At 44.7% G+C, this 18959-nt stretch overlaps 1 protein-coding gene across 4 annotated transcripts in view; it reads left to right on the top strand.

Annotated features, from left to right (window-relative positions):
- The window catches only part of ROCK1 (Rho associated coiled-coil containing protein kinase 1), a 194678-nt gene that overhangs the window by 107170 nt on the left and 68549 nt on the right, over nucleotides 1–18959 (top strand). For all 4 annotated transcript variants that reach the window (XM_061596599.1, XM_061596608.1, XM_061596617.1 and 1 more), the window contains 3 exons: nucleotides 8772–8878; nucleotides 11149–11299; nucleotides 12811–12971. In XM_061596599.1, the coding sequence (XP_061452583.1) occupies nucleotides 8772–8878; nucleotides 11149–11299; nucleotides 12811–12971 (419 nt within the window). The remainder of the gene's footprint in view (nucleotides 1–8771; nucleotides 8879–11148; nucleotides 11300–12810; nucleotides 12972–18959) is intronic.

Genomic DNA, 18959 nt, shown 5'->3' with positions numbered 1-18959 from the left:
TAGGGAGATGGAGTGATATTGAAAACTGAAGTATATATTGTAATTTTTGCGAGAAGATTCTTTTAGGTAATACTGATTTAAATGTATTACATAAATTTAAACATTAGACTTATAAGCTGAACATTTGAGGTAGCTATTCTCTTCAAAATACTGTTTGGTCCAGCCACCTTTAGCAGAATATGTAAAGGAAGAAAATTTTGTTCATGAATTTCTCTCTAATTTGTATCATAGACAAATGGGGATTATCTAGTTCTAGTTCCTAGGTTCCATGTTTGGAAATAGTATAGAGGTTTCCATGTGTACAAATGGAATTGGGGCGGCAACCATGTGTATGGACCCCATCCCAAATTCTGTGCTACAAATGCGTTAGGCATGATCCCCTGGAGTAGGCCATGACACAGTGCCTTACAACTGGAAATCCTGCCTGGGATAGCCCTTGCATGTGGTCTACTGATTTTTGGAATGTACAGAGCGACCAAACTACTCTTGAGCCCTGTAGCAACAGAGCTGCCCATAAGGCACCTGCTAATTGCAGCCATGCTGCTATGGATTCCACTCATTTTGCTTGTGGCTTGCAACACTCAGAGTCAGTAGGCACTGAGAGGCTTCAAACTGATCTGGAAAACTGGGAAAGCAATTAATGGGTCTTGGTGGCAGCAGTGGAGCAGGGAGGAGTAAGGAAGAGTAGCCTGTAGAAAACTGAGGATACAACAGGAGGAAGGGCAAGGAAGAGAAAAGGAAATGAGAGGCGGAGGCAGGGTGAGGGATTCTCTACCAACAAGAACTTTGCCACCTTGTTCTCATTCAGATGCAGGTCTTCAGGGTCCACAAGACTTTGGGGATATGAGAGAACTCCCTGGCTTGAGGGGCACCTGTTGCCTCAGCCCTCCCTTGAGCCAGACACAAACAGGGATCTAGGTTGTGAGAGGAAAAGAGGAAGAAAAAACATTCATGAGGGTATTTGTTGGTCAGCTGAATAATAATACTGTGCTCCTCAACAGGTTTATGAATCATCTTGCTCCTCTCAATGGGCACCAAGCCCCATAATGTCCTGTTCCCCCAAGATGCACTTGACAGACCCTCTGTGCCTTTTGGGGGGTGGCATCACTCATGGTAGGGACATTCCATGTATGTTATACCAGTTCAGATTATTTTCTCTTCTCTGGGAAAATCAGGCGTGGTGAAGGCTTGAGTAAGCCAAAGACCAGCACCTCTATTATTCAAAGTACAGAATAAATGTCTGGTGAGGTCCTTAAATTCCCTTGCTATGCAGGGAGAAAAGTAATAGACTTCAAGTCCAACAGAACACAGCTTGCTCCCATCACTATTGAGAATTGTTAAATGCAGGGAGAGATTTAAGCACATTATCTTTGGTTTGGGAAACTCACTACGACAATTGAAGAACCTTCACCTTAGTGGAGAATTTAGCACAGGATGATTCTCCACGTTTACAAATATTACTTAATCTGAAGCATATCTGAAGTATGTGGTACAGGATATAAACTTTATCTGACCAAGTAGTTTTGGCTTGTGTCACTTGTACATACTAAGGCCGTATGTGCTATGGCTGCATCTGTACCATACATTTAAAGCACAGAGCTACAATTCTCAGAATTCCCTGGGAAGTGTAATTTATTGTTAAACCACTCTGATAATTCTGTGAGGGGAATAGGGGTCTCCTAATATATCTCCGCACCCAGTTCCCATGATTCTTTGGGGGAAGTTGTGTTTTTGTAGTGGTATGATAGTGCTTTAAATGTATGGTGCAAATGTGTCTTGTGTTTTTTGTCCACAGTAATGCAGCTGGAGAGTGGAACTCCTCCCCCCCCTTAAATTACTTCTATTAATCTTATTTCTGTGTCAAAACAGAAATGAACTATTTCCACAGGGTACTAAATCCCTGTTTTCCCGAGGTAGCATGCCATCACGTGGGTTATGGTACCATCTAGTGCAGTGGTTCTTAACCTTTTCCACTGCCAGCACCCCTTGGATTTCCAAAATATGCTCTCGCACCCCCTGAAAAAATACCATTCATTTTTTATTTATAAATGACAGTTTTCCAAAATCTTTGGTTGTATAGTTCATTTTCTGCTTTTATTTAAATGAATTTTTAGAATCTCTTGAACAACGCCTTGCACCCCTAGAAAAAGTGTCACCCCAGGTTAAGAACCACTGATTCTAGTGTCTGAAGGCAAGAATGTACTAAAGTCAAGACCTGGGCTACTCTAGCCCCTCCCACTGCAGTTCATTCTTGCCTTCATCCGAGGCTGTTCCTTTTTCATATTTCGTGTCGTGAGTTGTGTGCTCTGTGTGTTTGTTCTTTCTGGTTTTGGGGCGTTGTGGAGTGTCTATTCGGCCTTTTCGGGACTAGCTTGTTCCACCTCTTCTCCACCCACCCAGCTGTGCTCACAGCTGCAGCCCTGCAGTTCTTACCTCCTTTTTGGCCGTTGGAGCTTCATGCTTCCCTCCTTCAGAGCAGCCTCGGTTTGGCTGCGAGGGCAGCTGGCTTGCCAGAATGTTCAGTTTCTTCCCACCTTTAGGAGCTCACATCTGCAGCTCCATATTGGCCCCACAGTTCCCCTCCTTGGTAGCGGCAGCTCCAGCTGGCAGCTTTCACCGCAGGTCACAGCTCCACCCCCTTCAGAGCGGCTCTGGTTTGGCCAGCCGGGGCGGCAGCGCTTACCAGTGTGTCTCGTCTCTTCCCCCCTCCAGGAGCTCGCACTTGCAGCTCTGTTTTGGCCATGTGGTTCCTCCTTTTTGCGTGGGGGGGGCTTCAGTCTCTGGCTTTCACTGTAGCTCGTGGTCTGCTCTTTCTAGGCTCCCCCACTTCAGAGCACCTCTGGTTTGGCAGGGGGGCGGCAGCGTTTACCAGCGCATCTGGTCTCTTCCCCCTTCAGGAGCTCACATCTGCAGCTCCGTTTTGGCCACGGGGGCGATGGTGCTTGAGGCAGAGGTGAGCCCCTTGGAGTCTCCTGGAGGTTACGGAGGAGGCGGTGCTGGGCAGTTGGTGCTTCCCGCCCCTTTTTATTGCCCACTATTTTGGCAGTGTTTTGCGCCTTTAGCCCTCCTGTCTGCTATCTTGTTTTCAGAATTTCCTGCCTTTTTTCTTTTTCTTGAAGGATTTTTTAGTCTTCTTCGTTTTTTAGCCCTCCTTGATTTCTCTCTCAACCTCTGCTAGATTGAGGGCAGTTATCATCTATGGGGCATATATAGATTAATTTCAAAGATAAATGAATGAATGAATGAATGAATGAATGAATTAAATGGGAAAGGAAGGAAAGCATAATTACACACTGTCGGGGCTGTGCTGCACCTCTTAACTGAGCATGTGGCCTTAGCCCCTAATTCCATGCATCCCTCTACAGGGTTCGAGTGTGACAATTCTGCACCCCTCTACTATGTGCGTGCGTCTGGGAGTGAAATCACGTGTGTGTCTTAAGTGCTAACTCACTGCACCCCCTACCGTGTGCATGGGTCTAAGTGTCCTTTCACCACACCTCTCTATAATGTGCATCTGTGTGGGTGTTTAGGCGTGCCTAAGCATTGTGTTTCCACCACAACATCTCAATCTGTCATGAGGCCAAGGCAATCAAATGCATGGCCTCCAGGCACTAGTCCTCCAAGAACCACTCTAGGGCTGCTGCCAAGACAAAGTGCTTCTCTTCTCAGCTGGCTGCCAAGTGGGCACGGTTTGTGTCTCGTCCAAGCCACTGGAAGCTTCCTCTTCCTCAGTTACTTCACAGCTAGTAGTGCACTTAGGGCTGTACCGCTCCCCTCATCCATGGGCGTGTACCAGTGCTCCTTATTCACAGCGCACCCCCTTCTGGTGCGTGTGTTGACATCAAATACTGCACCCTTCACTCTTGTGCGTGTATAATATGGCTGATCAAATGCCAGACACAGCCCAAACACAAGTGGCAACACAGCAGTGCAAGGCCCCATCGCACACAGGTCTACAAAGCGCAAGCCTTCCAGTCATCACTCCAAGGCTGTGGCCAAAACTAAGCACTTGTCTACCCCAATGGCTGCCAGGCAAGCATGATATGTGTCAGTTCTGGCTTCAAACACCACTTCACTCTACTGTGGGTGGCTATTTTTGGCCTTAGTAATCACCGCTCCCCTCTACCTGTGCAGTTAGTTTTTGCTGTTGGCTGCATTTAGAGCTCATTAGGGGTCAGACCACTCCCCTCCATGGTGTTTGGTCCTTTTTGGCCTCGCTAATCCACTGCACCCCTCTACCTGTGCGTGTGTTGATTAATCAGGAATTGGCTGCATTTAGAGCTCATTAGAGGTCACAGTACTCCCCTCTATTGTGTGTGGTTATTTTTGGCCTAGCTAATTACCACACCCCTCTACTGTGTGTGGTTAACTTTTGCTCTTGGCTGCATTTAGAGCTCATTAGAGGTCAGACCACTCCCCTCTACCGTGTTTGATCATTTTTGTCCTCACTAATCCACCGCACCCCTCTACCTGTGTGTGTGCGTTGATTATATTGCCTGGTACCGCTCCCCTCTACCGTGCGCGTGTAACAATGGCCGGATCACCCTGTGCTGTTTTTTATGGATAATACTATTGAAGCATGGTGCAGTGATATGCAGCAGTAGCCATTTTAGCAGCCATCAGTTCCATTTATCTCACAGCCTACATCAGAAGGGTGCTCAGTTAAGTCTTCACCAGCAGATCCCTGGGCGACTTAAGACAGTTCAAAATTCCATGTAGCCTTGTTAAGGCTCATTTCTTTTTCGCTGTTTCAGTTTGCATAACTATACTCAAGGTTACTCACATAGTCATATACATGCTGAGGTGCAGTTATCTTGGAAGGTGGTGACTGTTCAGTCAGGTCCTGACCCTCATCGGAAGTGCCCTGGGTAACTTATAACAGTTTAAAATTCCATATTAAATGTATCGAAACAGTTTTTGGTAAGGCTCACTTCACTGTTCAATTTGTGGAACTGGAGTTGAAAGCAGTCCATCTGGTCCCTTGCCCCTTTCAACCAAGACAATACCTGTGTCTAACCGCATTCGAACTGACAATGGGGCACCAGGGCTCTTTATATTGGGCTGAGAGAAACCTGCTCTGAGAGAAACCTGCTGTCCTTGAAGGCAGACCACTTCAGCAGGGCTCTGAAGGTCACTGCAGATTGGCTCAGCAAGCAGCAAGAGATTAAAGGGAATGGAGGTTCCTCCAGCAGTTTTTCCCCTTCTCTAACATTGTTTCGGCACTCTTCCAGTGGTTCTGTTTGCCTCAAGCCACAACACTCAGTTTCTCTTGTTTTTTGCCAGGTGTCTAGAGATAAGGCCGAGTCCGTTCACGCTCTCTGGATTCCTTGACCAGATGTCCCCCTGTATGCATCTCCTTCTATTCCCCTGCTAGGTAGAACACTGAGGAAGCTTCGATGCCAACAGGTTCATTCAGTTCTACTAACCCAGTACCGGCCACACCGGCCCTGATTCTCTGATCTCCTTATCAGTTGCTCATCCTTGGAGGTGGCCAAGGAAGCCAGATCTTCTCTCACAGGGACTGATTTAGCATCTGGATTCCAAGTGACAATCTGATAGCTTGGCGTTTGAGAAGACACAGTTGATGACATCCTGCCTTCTAGATGTCTGTCGACTAATAGAATTTACCAGAGTATGTGGTTGGCATCCTCCAGCTGTTGTGCCTTCCGGGGCCTACAACCTTCTAAAGCTAATTTACAAAGTCCAACAGGTATTACTGTTCCTTCATAAAAGTTTGAAGATGGGATTGAAGCTCAACAACTTGCATCGTCAGGCTTCTATTATCTCTTCGGCCTTGGATGTTAATTCGACAAGTATCTCCATGGGCTTTCACCCTCTGGTTAAACGTGTGTTTTTTTAAGGGAGCTGCTTCGCTCGCTCTGGCAATATGTCATAGTCTTTCACCCTGGAGTTTATGGAAGGTGCCGCAAGCATGGCAGCATCCCCCACTCAGACCCTCCCGGGCCGCATTCTTGTGGTGTGGTTTTTCAAAGTCCTGTCTCTAGTGGACACCTCTTTGGCTAGATGGGTGTCAGAGTTGGGATCTCTCTCATTGGCCCACCATCTCTGAGCTCTCTCATTGGCCACCATCTCTGCACTTTTCATGGGGACTCAGTAGTTTTACTTCCAGACACATCTTTCTGGCCCAAAGTAAGCTCTACGTTTCACTGTATCCAGGGCATTGGACTCCCATCCTTTTGTCCTAATCCTGGTTCATTCGCTCAAGAAAGCGTGACATTTTCTAGACAACTGCAGGGTCCTCCTTTGGATACCCAAGACGTATGGCTAATGGATTCCTTATTTGTATCCTTTCATCCTAGACCTTATGCGAATAATGTGGCAGAATCCACCTTATCCTGTTGGTTGTGCGCCTGCATTGACCTGGTCTGTGAGTCATTCAACCTTCCAGTGTCTCTCAGTAGCACGATGCATTCTGCCAGGGCTGCAGCTACCACAGCTGCATTTACAACATATGTACCATTGGCAGATAATTGCAGTGCGGTGTGATGGTCTATCCCAGACTCATTCATCAGGCTCTATAAGATAGACCACTATGCCCCTGCTGACACTTCTTTTGGAAGGCATGTTCTGCCACAGGTTGTTTTTCATGTTTAGGCAGCAGATAGTCCCTCCCTACTAGAGCTTCTTTGGTACATCCCACGTGATGGCATGCTACCTGGGGAAAATGGACCGTTGGTCTCACCTGAAAGGTGGATTTCCCAGGTATCATGCCATCATGGCCCTCCCTGGTGGAGACTGCCTGGGTGTATTGCATTGTATTTTAGTAGTAATGTTACAATTTCAGTAAAGTTATAATGTGTGAATGAGTCAAGACCTTGTTGTATATGTTGCTGCTCCTTTGTTTGGGCAGTTGCCCTTATTTTCCTTGCTGTTTTGCCTGTTCTGTTTATTACTAATGGTCAGATATCTCACTTTGGTCTCGTCACAAATGAACTGGAGTGGGAGGGGCTAGAGCAGCCCAAGTCTTGACTTCAGTCCATTCTTGCCTTCGGATGCTAAATAACCCATGTGATGGCATGATACCTGGGAAAACCACCTTTCAGGTGAGACAATGGTCTGTTCTAAATGTGAATGCATACAACAAGCAAGGTAGTATGCACAGAATGCTCTCTAAGATCAGCTGCTCAGTGAGAAGTGGGAATGGGTGGCAGACTAAATATAATTCTACTTCTCTCCCTTTTGAACAATTGATAAAGGCAATTACTGCTTTTTAAAGTGAGTACTGCATATGCAGCCATATGTCTGGGTTGGAGGGGGCAAATGTGTGGATAGCACCCATTTTCACTTCTACTTCCCTATCTAGCTAGGAGTAATTGCATGGAAGCCTATTCCATGCGTGTATATAGGTATTAGAATTATTTGGTGAAATAAACAGATTTTTAGGACATCTCTTCATGGGTCAGAACCTGGATCATAATTTGCTTCTAGTCAATGTTGTCAGGGATTCATCAAAACAATCAAAACTAGCATTTTTATCATAATAGAATGCATAATCTGCATTGCCATTTTGAATGCTTTACAGTTGCTTGGCCATTCTTTGAAAAAAATATGTTGAATCTAATAGCGGCTTCATTTTCATAGGTTAAGTATATGTACCAACTTAGTTTGCTTTAAATATTGAATTTTTATGCAAATTGGGGGCATAGCACCAATATTAACCTAGCCTCTTATTTAAATTAACAAATGAACGCCGATGTAATTGGGGAACTTTATGTGGGTAAATACAGGCATACCCCACTTTAACATACGCAATGGGACTGGAGCGTGTACTTTAAGTGAAAATGTACTTAAAGTGAAGCACTACTTTTTTCCACTTATCGATGCATGTACTGCACTGCAATCGTCATATATGGGCATAACTGATGTAAATAACATATTTGTAACTAAAATAAACATAAAATAAAGTAAGCTTACCTTTAATGTCAGCTGGCATATGTGAAATAGATGAATGACTTTTCTTTGTATCTGCCATTATGTACAGTACTGTACAGTACTATAATACTGTACTGTACAGTACTGAAGGCAAGGGAAAATAATACTGTACACATGCATGCATGCGCGCGTGTGCGCGCACACGCTATTGAGAGTCACAAGCCATCAGTGGCAAAAGCCAGAATTAATGATGGGCAGAGACAGAGAGAAAAAGCAGTAAAGGAAGATGGGACAATGGAGAGGTGTAAAATGGGACAATGGATAGGTATAAAATGAAATTAGGGCGATCTAAATATATATTTTTTTTATCACAAACAATTACAGCAAAGCAGATGGGACAATGGAGAGGGAGAGGTATAAAATGGGACAGTAAAATGAAATCAGGGGGATCTAAAATGAAATCAGGGGGATCTAAAGAGCACGAGGTGCCCCCCCACACACACACTGCCGAGACAGGCAGAGCTCCGATCGCTCTTTACAGTACTGTAAAGTAGAGTACAGTACTTAAATGTAAAATAAAATACAGTACTGTATCTTTAAATGAACTGTGTCTCCAAGGCAGCAGCTGCTCAGATTGCTAGATTGCTCTGCTCAATGCTCCGCTTTGCTCGCTCAGATCGCTAAGAAGACGACGCTTCGCAATGCACATGGCACGTCAGTATCCGTTATTGCAAAGCGTGCGTACATTACAGTGGGGCGTGGTGGAGTATGGAACATGAACGTTATAGCGAGGCAACGTTAAGCGAGGTATACGTGTAACAGTTTTGGTTTTGTGTCCAAGAACAGTTGCAGATTAAATTGTTTCATTGTTAATGTAGCTCGGATTACATCTTTACAAGAAGAAATCAGAGGGTTAAAGAACAATCTTGAAAGAGTGGAAGAAGAAAGAAAACAAGCTCAGGACATGTTTAATCATTCTGAAAAGGTAAACATACTAAAAATTAGATGAAAATTATCTATGTTAGGTTTAAACCCTTGATTCTTGGAATATATTTGTATATTTCTACAAATCTGTACAATTCAGCATAAGTGATTGATAGGATGATTTTATAAGATTGAAATTACATCACAGTTAAGTTTCAATATATCTTGAGAGGGAGAGAAAAGTGAATTTTTGTTTTGCTTGAGGGTGAGGACTAATGGATTAAACTAAAACTTTCACCGAAAAAGGAGTTTGTGGAGAGATTGGTGGTATCACATAGGTGCTGTGGGAGGTAGTCCTAATTGTAAGAGGTGAATGGACAGATGTTAGAGCAAGAGTTTTTGGGTGGTTAAGTACAGTAGGGCCCCACTCATATGGCAGGTTACGTTCTAGGCCCCTGCCGAAAGGCAAAAACGGCTGGAAAATGGGGCCCTACTATATTCCAGCTGCCGGGCTCCAGCTGACAGCAATCAGCTGGAGTGCGTGATCTCCCTGTGCTACAGCTGATTGCCCGCTCTAGCTGATCAGCTGGAGCGTAGGGAGCTCCCCATGTTACAGTTGTAGTGCGGGGAGCTCCAGCTGCCGTGCTCCACGTGCTACAGCTGATCGGCCCCTGGCACTGCCATATAAGCGGGGCACCAAAAAGCAGGGCCCTACTGTATAATAGAATTGGAGAAACAAAGTCTTGAGGTCAAACTACTTTGAATGCATTTTTGAATCCCATGCTTGTGGTTTTCAGTATCTTTTTTTAACCACTAGGGGCTCTGCCCTTGCTTGCTTTGCTTGTCAACTCTGCCTGCCATAAGCAAAGCCCCTTCTTCTCCCAAGTCACCAAAGCTCCATCCCCCCATGGGTTATCAAAGTTCTTTCCCTCCCATGGGTTGCCAAAGATCTCCCCCTTCCCCCCATGGGTCGCCAAAGCTCCCCTGCTCCCCACATGTTGCCAAACCTCCCCTCCCCCCTCTGTGGGTTGCCAATGCTCTCCTGCCCATTCCATGGGTTGCCAGACCTCTTCCTTATGGGTCGCCAATGCTCCCTGAGCCCTCCACAAGTCATGTCAGCTGCCCCCACCTGCAGGCAGCTCCCTAAATTGCGTACCCAGGCATTTGCCATAGCCCCACCTCCACTGCTTACCTTGTTGCTGCTGTTGCTGCTGCTCACTCACCCCAGCCACGCCTCCCTCCCATCGCTGCTGCTCCTCTCACTGCCCCTCTTGCCACCACTCACTTTGCCACCACTGCCATCTCTTTTTTATAAGATGCTTTGCTGCTGTGCCCGTACATCACATCTTACAAAAGTAGAGAGAGAAATGCCTTTGCAGTGATCATTGTTAGCTATTCCACACTGATGGCTTAATCTTTCCTTTTGTGCCATCTTTCCACTGAAAAGGCCCTTCCAAAGCTTCTAGGAACAAGTAGCTTTGGAAAGCGAGTTTAGTGAGGAAATATATGTATACAGAGAAACCTAAGCATGGGTCTTGAAGATGCATTTGCAGGTGGTTTGGCATCACATAGAAGGATACCAGCAAATTGGTGCAGGGTAGAGCTCCATTCATCTTTATGAATTTCTAAGCGTCTTCAGTCATAAATGTTTGTAGATTATGTATCATGAAAAGAAGTGGGTTTTTTCCACTTTATTGTTCACTTTCAGTCTTACACAATGTAATGGTTCATTACTGTGATTCACTAACAGAGCAATCAAACTCAGAGGCGGTTGGCAGAAGCGGAGCTGGCAGAAGGGGCTGCCACATCCAGCTGCTCATCAGGAGCCTCTCGGAGGGAGAACATTGGCTGTGCCAACAGGATACAGCGGAAGGAAACAAAATACATGTTTCTTTCTGCCAACCCTTTTCCTGGTGTATTGGCTGCTGGGATGGAGAGCCGTAGAACCGAGCCGAGTGGGCTCGGTATGCGGTGTAAGTCCCCCTCCCCTAAGTTCCACTCTCAACATGCCCCTTGGCCTTTTGCCGGCTCCACTGGGCTTGTCTCAGCTGAGCTGGCTGGGCCGTGGTTGTGCCGGGGGGGGGGGGACCTGCCAGTGGAGCTGACAGCCTTCTTCCTCCACCACAGCTATACCGGATCCTGCAGCCCTTCAGCCCGGTGTATCTAGGAGGTGGATTGCGCCCTAAACCAGTAGATGTTCAAGAAATAAAAATGGAAACTTGGAGGGGTAAAAAGAACAAGCTGTTGAGTGTCATGAAGTCTGAATGTGTTTTAGATTTAAGATGGTACGATGTTCTTAACTTGAATTCAGTTTATAAAAATGTATTGCAGGAAAAGAATAATTTAGAGATAGACCTAAACTACAAACTCAAAATGTTGCAACAGCGTTTAGAGCAAGAAGTAAATGAGCATAATATAAATAAAGCTCGTTTAACTGACAAACATCAGTCAATAGAAGAAGCCAAGTCAGTTGCAATGTGTGGTAAGTTGTATAGTTTTTATTTATTTATTGTATTTATCCCACCTTTGTCCCAAGATACTTAACAGTTTTAAAATACTAAAACAAATACATGACTCCAGTCCAAATGGAGCAGGCCCTGATGTTGTCTTTGCCTGCCTCCCTCACGTTCTTCTTCTCATAGGGCAGATGGTGTATAAGGTTAAATGAAATACAAGACTTGTTCATATTTTCCTTTGGATAACCATGGGTTAGTTGTGCCAGTTATATAATGAAGGAATGATAGAATAACATTTTAAGTCAGTAGGAGGTAGGCACAAATCGGATCTGTGTGCCTTTGAATATTTCTCTCTCCATTCAGTCTCTAAACAAAACACTACCTATGGAAGCCATCATAATAAAATGTTTAAATGGAATACTGAAATGGAAAATCTCTATCTAACAGTATTATGGCCCAGGTATTGTTTGTTTTTAACCTCACAACCATCACTGTTTTATCTACTCTAGGCCTCAGTGAATAGATAAAGAATAATATGAACGAGACAGACCATGAATCTTCTGAAACTGTCCAAATTAAACTGTGGAATTTGCTATTACAATATGTGGTACCGTCAACAACTTAGATGGCTTTACAAGGGAATCACAAGTGGAGAAAGTGCTGTTCCACTTGTGTTCTGCTTGTTGACTTCCCATAGGCATCTGATTGGCCTCTGTGAGATGAGGATGCTGTAGTAGTTGGGCCTTTAACCTGATTCACCAGGGCTGCTCTTGCATTCTTAAGAGGACTAGACAAATTCATGGAGGATAAGTCTATCACTGGCTATTAGTCATTAAATGCTATCTCCAGGATCAGAGGCAGCATGCCTTTGAATACCAGTTGCTGGGGAATAACAGTGGGAGATGGCTATTATCCTTATGCAGCTTATGAACTTCCTAGAGGCATCGATCAGTGTGGAAAAAGGGATGTTAGATCAGGTGGGCTTTGGTCTAATTTAGCAGGGCTCCACTTATGTTCAAGCATGTTGCAAATTTCTGTAGAATATTAATCTATCTTGTAAGTGTGATATCTTCATTGTTCTCCTGAATTTTGAAATAGCCAATTGTTTCTCATTGCTTTGCAATGAATTTTGGGTGCCAAGCCTTATTGTCTATGTCAGTAAAGAGGTGTTGGCCAAGGGAGAAGCAGCCAGGACAAGTTTTAGCCATTATTTGCCAATTCTTCCACCCTGAATCATAATCTAGGATTGAAATATATCAGCACCGTATACAAACATAGTGTATATGTGTATTCTGGACAATTTTGCAGCCTGCCATGGCTACTCACACCACCTAATTCACCCCCCCCATTGCATTCTGATTAATTGGCTGAAGTCTGTAGATAGTGTAGGGTGTCTGATGAAGTTGCTTGAAGCGCTGCCAAATTAGTATGCAGAGATGCCCACATTAAAATATTTTATTTGAATTATTTAAAAGATGTGCTTTTTGTTTGAATTTTTAAAAAGATGCGATTTTCAAAAGAATATTTGGTTCTTTAGAAATTGAAAAAAAGGTGAAAGAAGAACGATCAGCGAGAGAGAAAGCAGAAAACCGAATAGTCCAGATTGAAAAACAATGTTCCATGCTAGACTTCGACCTGAAACAATCTCAGCAGAAACTGGAGCACCTTAGTGAGCAGAAAGAGAGACTAGAAGATGAGGTAATAAAAAGTACTTAGTTTCTGTGCCAAAGTAAAGATAAATTTGTGATACTTAAGAAATTGAATATTCTTCATATCCCTTGAAGCTGAAAACCCCTGAAACCTCTCCTTTCGAGTATGGTTGCAAATTCAAATTCCAAATTCATTTTCACCAAAGTTAGTGAATCTAAAACCATTTCTCAATCCATACAATTAGTTTATTATTTATATTTTTATTAAATTTATATCCTACCCCTCCCAGAAGGAACCCAGGGTGGCAAGCAAATGATAAAACACTGAAAACATCTTAAAAACAAAACATCTTAAAAATATCCAGACTTGGAACTACCCACAGTGCCCTCATCTTGCTAGGATTCAGAGTCAGTTTATTGGCCCTCATCCAGCCCACTACTGAATCTGAACACTGATCCAGGGCAGACACCACCTCTCCCAATTCACATGTTGCTGAGAAAAAGAGCTGGGGATCATCTGTATACTGCTGACATCTCACTCAAAATCTCCTAATGACCTCTCCCAATGGCTTCGTATAGATGTTAAACAGCGCTGGGGACAATTTGGTACCCTGAGGCATCACACTCTATAACTGCCAGGGGGCTGAAAGACAATCGCCCAATACTATTCTCCAGAGGTGGTGAACACATGCCATGGTGGGTTATGTCACCTTCTCATGGCTGGAGACAGGAATGCAGACTGTTTTTTGTCAATTGGACACTGCCCCACCTCAGTCCGTTTTCTGTCTCAGCTTGGAGCAGACGTGTTTACCTCATTACCTGAATCTTGTCTGCCTAAACCCAGGTTTATGCTGTTACAAATTTCATGAGTGTCGGGTGTGTGTATGTTCTTTGTCCTTGGTGTGCATGGAGTGAATGCAGCCCTCCTATAGCTTTTTTAACTGTAAAATAAGTTGGGGGGAAAACGCCTATAATCTGTTATCTCGAGCAGGGGGTTGGACTTGATGGCCTTATAGGCCCCTTCCAACTCTACTATTCTATGATTCTGTGGTCTAGTGGATCCATGTTGGATCCCTTGGTGTATCCAAATAAACCCTCTCAGCTCCCTTCTATGTGTGGTGACCATTTAACTTTTCCACACTTTCCCCGCTTTGATCCCCCCTGCTCTTCTGCCATGGGCTGAGACACGAATCGGTCATTTAAGTGAAAACCTTTATTGTGATGGGCAAGATAACAAAAAGGGCTACTGCGCTGCAATACCAGGCATCGTTAGACCCATCAAATTCCGCTTGGACTTCCCTTGCGGACATGAGCATCAGGGAACAGAGGGACAAAATGATGGTCGCAATGGCTGCAGAGAATCAAAAGACAACTGTCTCCAGTGCTGCAACTCAGAACACAGCGAAGAAGCCGTTAAGGGCTGCCTATAGAGTTGTTGGAGTCTAGGAAGGCACACTACATGGGGGAGGTGTTGTCTAGGTGTCCTCATCCCATGAACCTAAGCCAGACGGCTTTAAGCACTGAAAACAGGCACACAGCAGAGCTACTGTCAGAGGATGAAGGGATTTAGCAGCTTCCTCAGTCACAAGTAGAGGGACATAATTATGGCGTAATGTCTTCCTCAAGTGAGGACTATGTGGGCTTCCAGCCATCACCTGGGCACACAACCGGTATGCGTGCTACAGAGGCTGGGGATAATATGGCTACAGAGATGGAGACTTTCTCCAGTGGGCACCAGGACACCGCCAAGTGAGTATTGTCTTCCTTGCTAGTGCTTGAGGCAGGAAAGAGTTAACACTCTAAAAAGACTGTTACTGCGACCCCTCCCACAGAGTGCTAGTTCATTTTCCTGCCTCGCTTGAGCAGTACTGATTTTCGCCTTGCTCTTCAGTCTGGCCAAGTTATGACCTTATATATTTGTCTGTTTAAATTATTTATTAGTAGTTAATGTTCAGTTTACTTGTCTCTGAATCTATATGGGTGTTTGTATGTTGTTTGCTAACGAATTGCAGCGAGTGCCTGAATGACAGTTAAGAGTTTGTTAGTCCGTTCAGCATACCTCGCTAGCATGCCTTTGAGCTCCTGAGATGCCTAATGATTCCCCTCAGTTAATGAATTTCCTCTGTGATTTTCTTCCCAATTAATGCATTTCTTCAATGATTTCTCCCTCAGTTAATGAATTTCCTGGGTGATTTTCCCCTCACTTAATGAATTCAACGGTTGCTTCCTCCCTCCCCCCACTTTATAAATTTGCAGGGTTGATTCTGTGTTGTAATCAGTGGTTCGCTGTGCTTAATTAAAATAAAACAAATACAAGGGGACCACAAAAGACACTAGATAAGCTTCTCTTGCTGAAGGTGAAATGCCTAAGGAGCGAAGTAAGGTCTCCTCAGAGCTCTCTAAGCAAGCGGCAGGAGCGCTTGGTGCAATAGCACCTACAGCCCACTCACACAAACCAACACGGAGGCAGCCGCCGTTTCACTCAAACAGCCTGACAGGCAGTGTGTGGCCCACTCACTCTGGTGGTAGTGCAGAGAGTGGCCGTTAATCAACAGCACGCCGCTGTTTCCCCTGTAAGTGATGAGGTATCAGAGCAATCAGTGGGAAAAAGTGAAAGCAGTTAAAAATACAGCATACCCTGTAAGCAGTGTGGTAGCACAGCAATCAGGACACAAAACTGTGAAAACAGTTAAAAGTGCAGAAAACCCTGTAAGCAATGCGGTAGCAGAGCAATCAGGGCACAAACATGTGACTAAAACAAAACATACTATGAACCCTGCAGCAGAGCAATTAGGAAGGGTTGCTGCTGAGGAAACCAGAGATTATAATGATGATGCTCCCTTGCCAACATCGTTACAGAGCAGAAGGGCACTGTATGTAGGAGAGCAAACCCAGCAATGGAGTGCAATAAATGATGAAATGCTCTCAGAGGAAGAGAGGGTGCCAGACCCTTCAGTCCTTTTTTGTTCAGATTCTGAGGAAGATGATGAGGAATTCACAGGTTTTAATGTTCAGCACCCTGAAGTTCCACAGAGCAGTGGGGCCATGGTGCCTTTGAGTAATAATGCTGCCTCTGGGCAAAGTCATCAACAGCAGCAGAGAGTTTTGCTTAAGGCAAATAAGCATAAGCTGTATCATATGAACTCCACACAGTCACTTAAGATGGGCTCTGCTGCCACCTCTTGTTCAAATCAAGAACATCAGCAGGAGTCTTCAGTTAGGAGCTGCAGAATGAAATTATATTAGAAAAGCTCTCATAGGTGATATTTCAGCAGAACTAGCTGCTTTTTGCCAGTCTTTTCAAGTGGTTCCTGTACAGTCACAACAGTGAAGTCATGCAACAGGAGACAGTCACTTGCAACACAATATGCAGCAGTGCAGTGCTCAGATGAGTCAGGCAGGTGTGCCTGAGATTGAGCAACAGGAGCTGCAAAGGGAAAGTACAAATGGCTCACCGGATCCACGTGATGTGGTCAGGGATAGAGCACAGGGGTTCATAGCTTACAGACCTGACAGATCAAATTCTGCTAGGCAACAGTTTATGCACAATGATTCAGTGGTTGATCTGGAAGAGGAAACAGATGAATGGAGTGATGGTTCACAACTGGAGGAGCAGCACTCCAGTAGGTTGTTTCATAGCGCTTACTACATGCCTCTGCTATGCAAGGCTGTGGCGGCTTTAGATTTGAATGATGCAGTTACAGAACAGGCACCTTCTACCTCAAGGGGAGCATCTGTTCTTCCACAAAGTCCAGTAATAAGGTGATTAGGGTACCATCACTGCTCAGAAAAATAGTGAAATCTGAATGGGACTCACCAGTTTAGTCTACCAAATCACTGGCATATGATAAGAAACTATTTTTATTGGAGCCAGAGTTTATGGAGCAGCTGAGAACTCCAGCCATTGATTCCCCAATTTCTGCTTTAGTGTTTAGAAATTTCCTTTCAAGGGATGGGGATGCTCAATTGAAGGATCTTACAGAACGAAAGTTAGATATGGCACTTAAAAAAGTCCATGAAGCGACAGCATTGTCTGTACATGCATCTGTTGCAGCATGTGTTTTCAAGGGCTGCATTGTGGTTAGATGAAATTTTGGAAAATCCAGATCAGGAGCCAGAAAGACTTAGGCAAACAATTTTGAAGGTGTCAAGAACAGAGGCTTTCATTACAGATGTGACAATGGATGTGACTCAGTTCGCAGCCAGAGCCATGGCTGCTGAAGTGGTAGCTAGGCGCATTTTGTGGCTTCGTCATTGGGAGACAGATGTTTCTTCCCGTATGATGTTGGCTACAGAACCATATGCAGGCAAGAAGTTTGGTGAGGATGTGCTGAGCGAAGTGTTAGTTGAAACAAAAGAAAAGAAGAAGGCAATGCCAGTAACAAGTAAAAGACGAGATGACCGACGAGATGACTGGCACCTTTTTTGCCACTTTCAACCATACCAGTCCATTCGTCCATCTAGATTTGGAGGAAGGGGGCGAGATTTCCATGTTAACAGACAAGCTTGGGTCGTCCACAATTCCAGTTGCGCAACCAACAGCAATCAGCAGTGCAAAATACAGGCTAAGCTACCCACAGAGGTTGAAGGCAACAAAGACAGTTCTGACTTATTGCTGATACTAGCGGGAGGCCACCTACTGAGATTTGCACAACTTTGGCAGATGACAACATCAGACCGCTGGGTAAAAAATGCCGTGCAGTACGGGTATCAGATAGTGTTTCAGGCTATGTCTCCAAACAGATTTATTCTGTCACCTATTTCAGCGAATCCAGAGAAGTGCAGGCTACTACAAGAGGCAATAGAACACCTGTTGCAGATAGCAGCCATAGAACCGGTTCAGCAGAACCAGAGATTTTGTGGCATTTATTCTGTCCTTTTTATCGTGCCGAAAAAAGGGAATGATTGGGGGGCGGTACTTGATCTAAAATTCCTCAACAGATTTGTAAGATACAGGAAATTCCACATGGAAACATTGGTGTCCATAAAAGAAGTACTTCAGCCTTGAGACTTCTTAGCTTCCATAGATCCAACCGAGGCATATTACATGTGCCAATCCATCCGCAGCACCGCAAGTACCTCCACTTCGCTTACAACAGTCAACACTATCAGTACAGGGCAATGCCCTTTGGCTTGGCATCAGTGCCAAGGATCTTCATAAAAATAATGGTGACCCTTGTTGCTCATCTCTGTCAATGGGTTGCACTTTTACCCATATTTAGATGACATTCTGATTTGTTCACAGACAGTACGGTCAGCTTATCAGGACATTCACACCATACTAGCAGTTCTCCAGGATCACGGATTCTTGGTGAACATCCCAAAGAGTCACTTGCTCCCTCAACAAAGTTTACAGCATTTGGGAGCAGTGATAGATACGGAAGGGGAGACAGTATCTCTTTCAGAAGAAAGAGTGCAGAAGATACAGTTGGCCATTCAACCATTGCTAGGGAATACCGTAGAGGTCATAATGGTCTTAGCAAAGGTTTTAGGGATGCTCGTTTCCACTATCCAAGTTACACCATGGGCCAGATTTCATGTTTAGCCTCTACAATGGACACTGTTACCATACCAGTGGCAGATAGCACATTCCAGACATCTCCAGGTTGCACTGACTTTGCGACTGAGGACTGCTCTTCGTTGGTGGACAAAGGATTGCAACCTACGCAGAGGTGTTCCTTTAAAGGACCCACCATGAGACACTGTGATATCAGATGCAAGTCTCCAGGGGTGGGGAGCTCACTGCAGAGGTCAAATACTGCAGGGATCTTGGTCTTCTCAGGAATCAAAGCAAAGCATCAGCTTACTGGAACTTTGGGCAGCACAATTGGCACTGCAGCATTTTGTGCCTTTATTCCATCTCAAGCATGTACTGCTGAGGACAGACAACAACTGTGTGAAAGTGTTCCTAAATCGTCAAGGAGGGACAAAGTCACTGGTGCTTCATCTGGAGGCATCACGACTGATTTTTTGGGCAGAGCAAGCTCTACAATCGTTGACAGCAGAATATATAAAGGGAGTAGACAATGTACAAGCG

Source organism: Rhineura floridana, chromosome 1 (genome assembly GCF_030035675.1).
Source record: "Rhineura floridana isolate rRhiFlo1 chromosome 1, rRhiFlo1.hap2, whole genome shotgun sequence".
Taxonomy (NCBI): domain Eukaryota; kingdom Metazoa; phylum Chordata; class Lepidosauria; order Squamata; family Rhineuridae; genus Rhineura; species Rhineura floridana.
The sequence above is the reverse complement of the archived record's forward strand: the minus strand, read 5'-3'. Positions and strand labels throughout refer to the sequence as shown.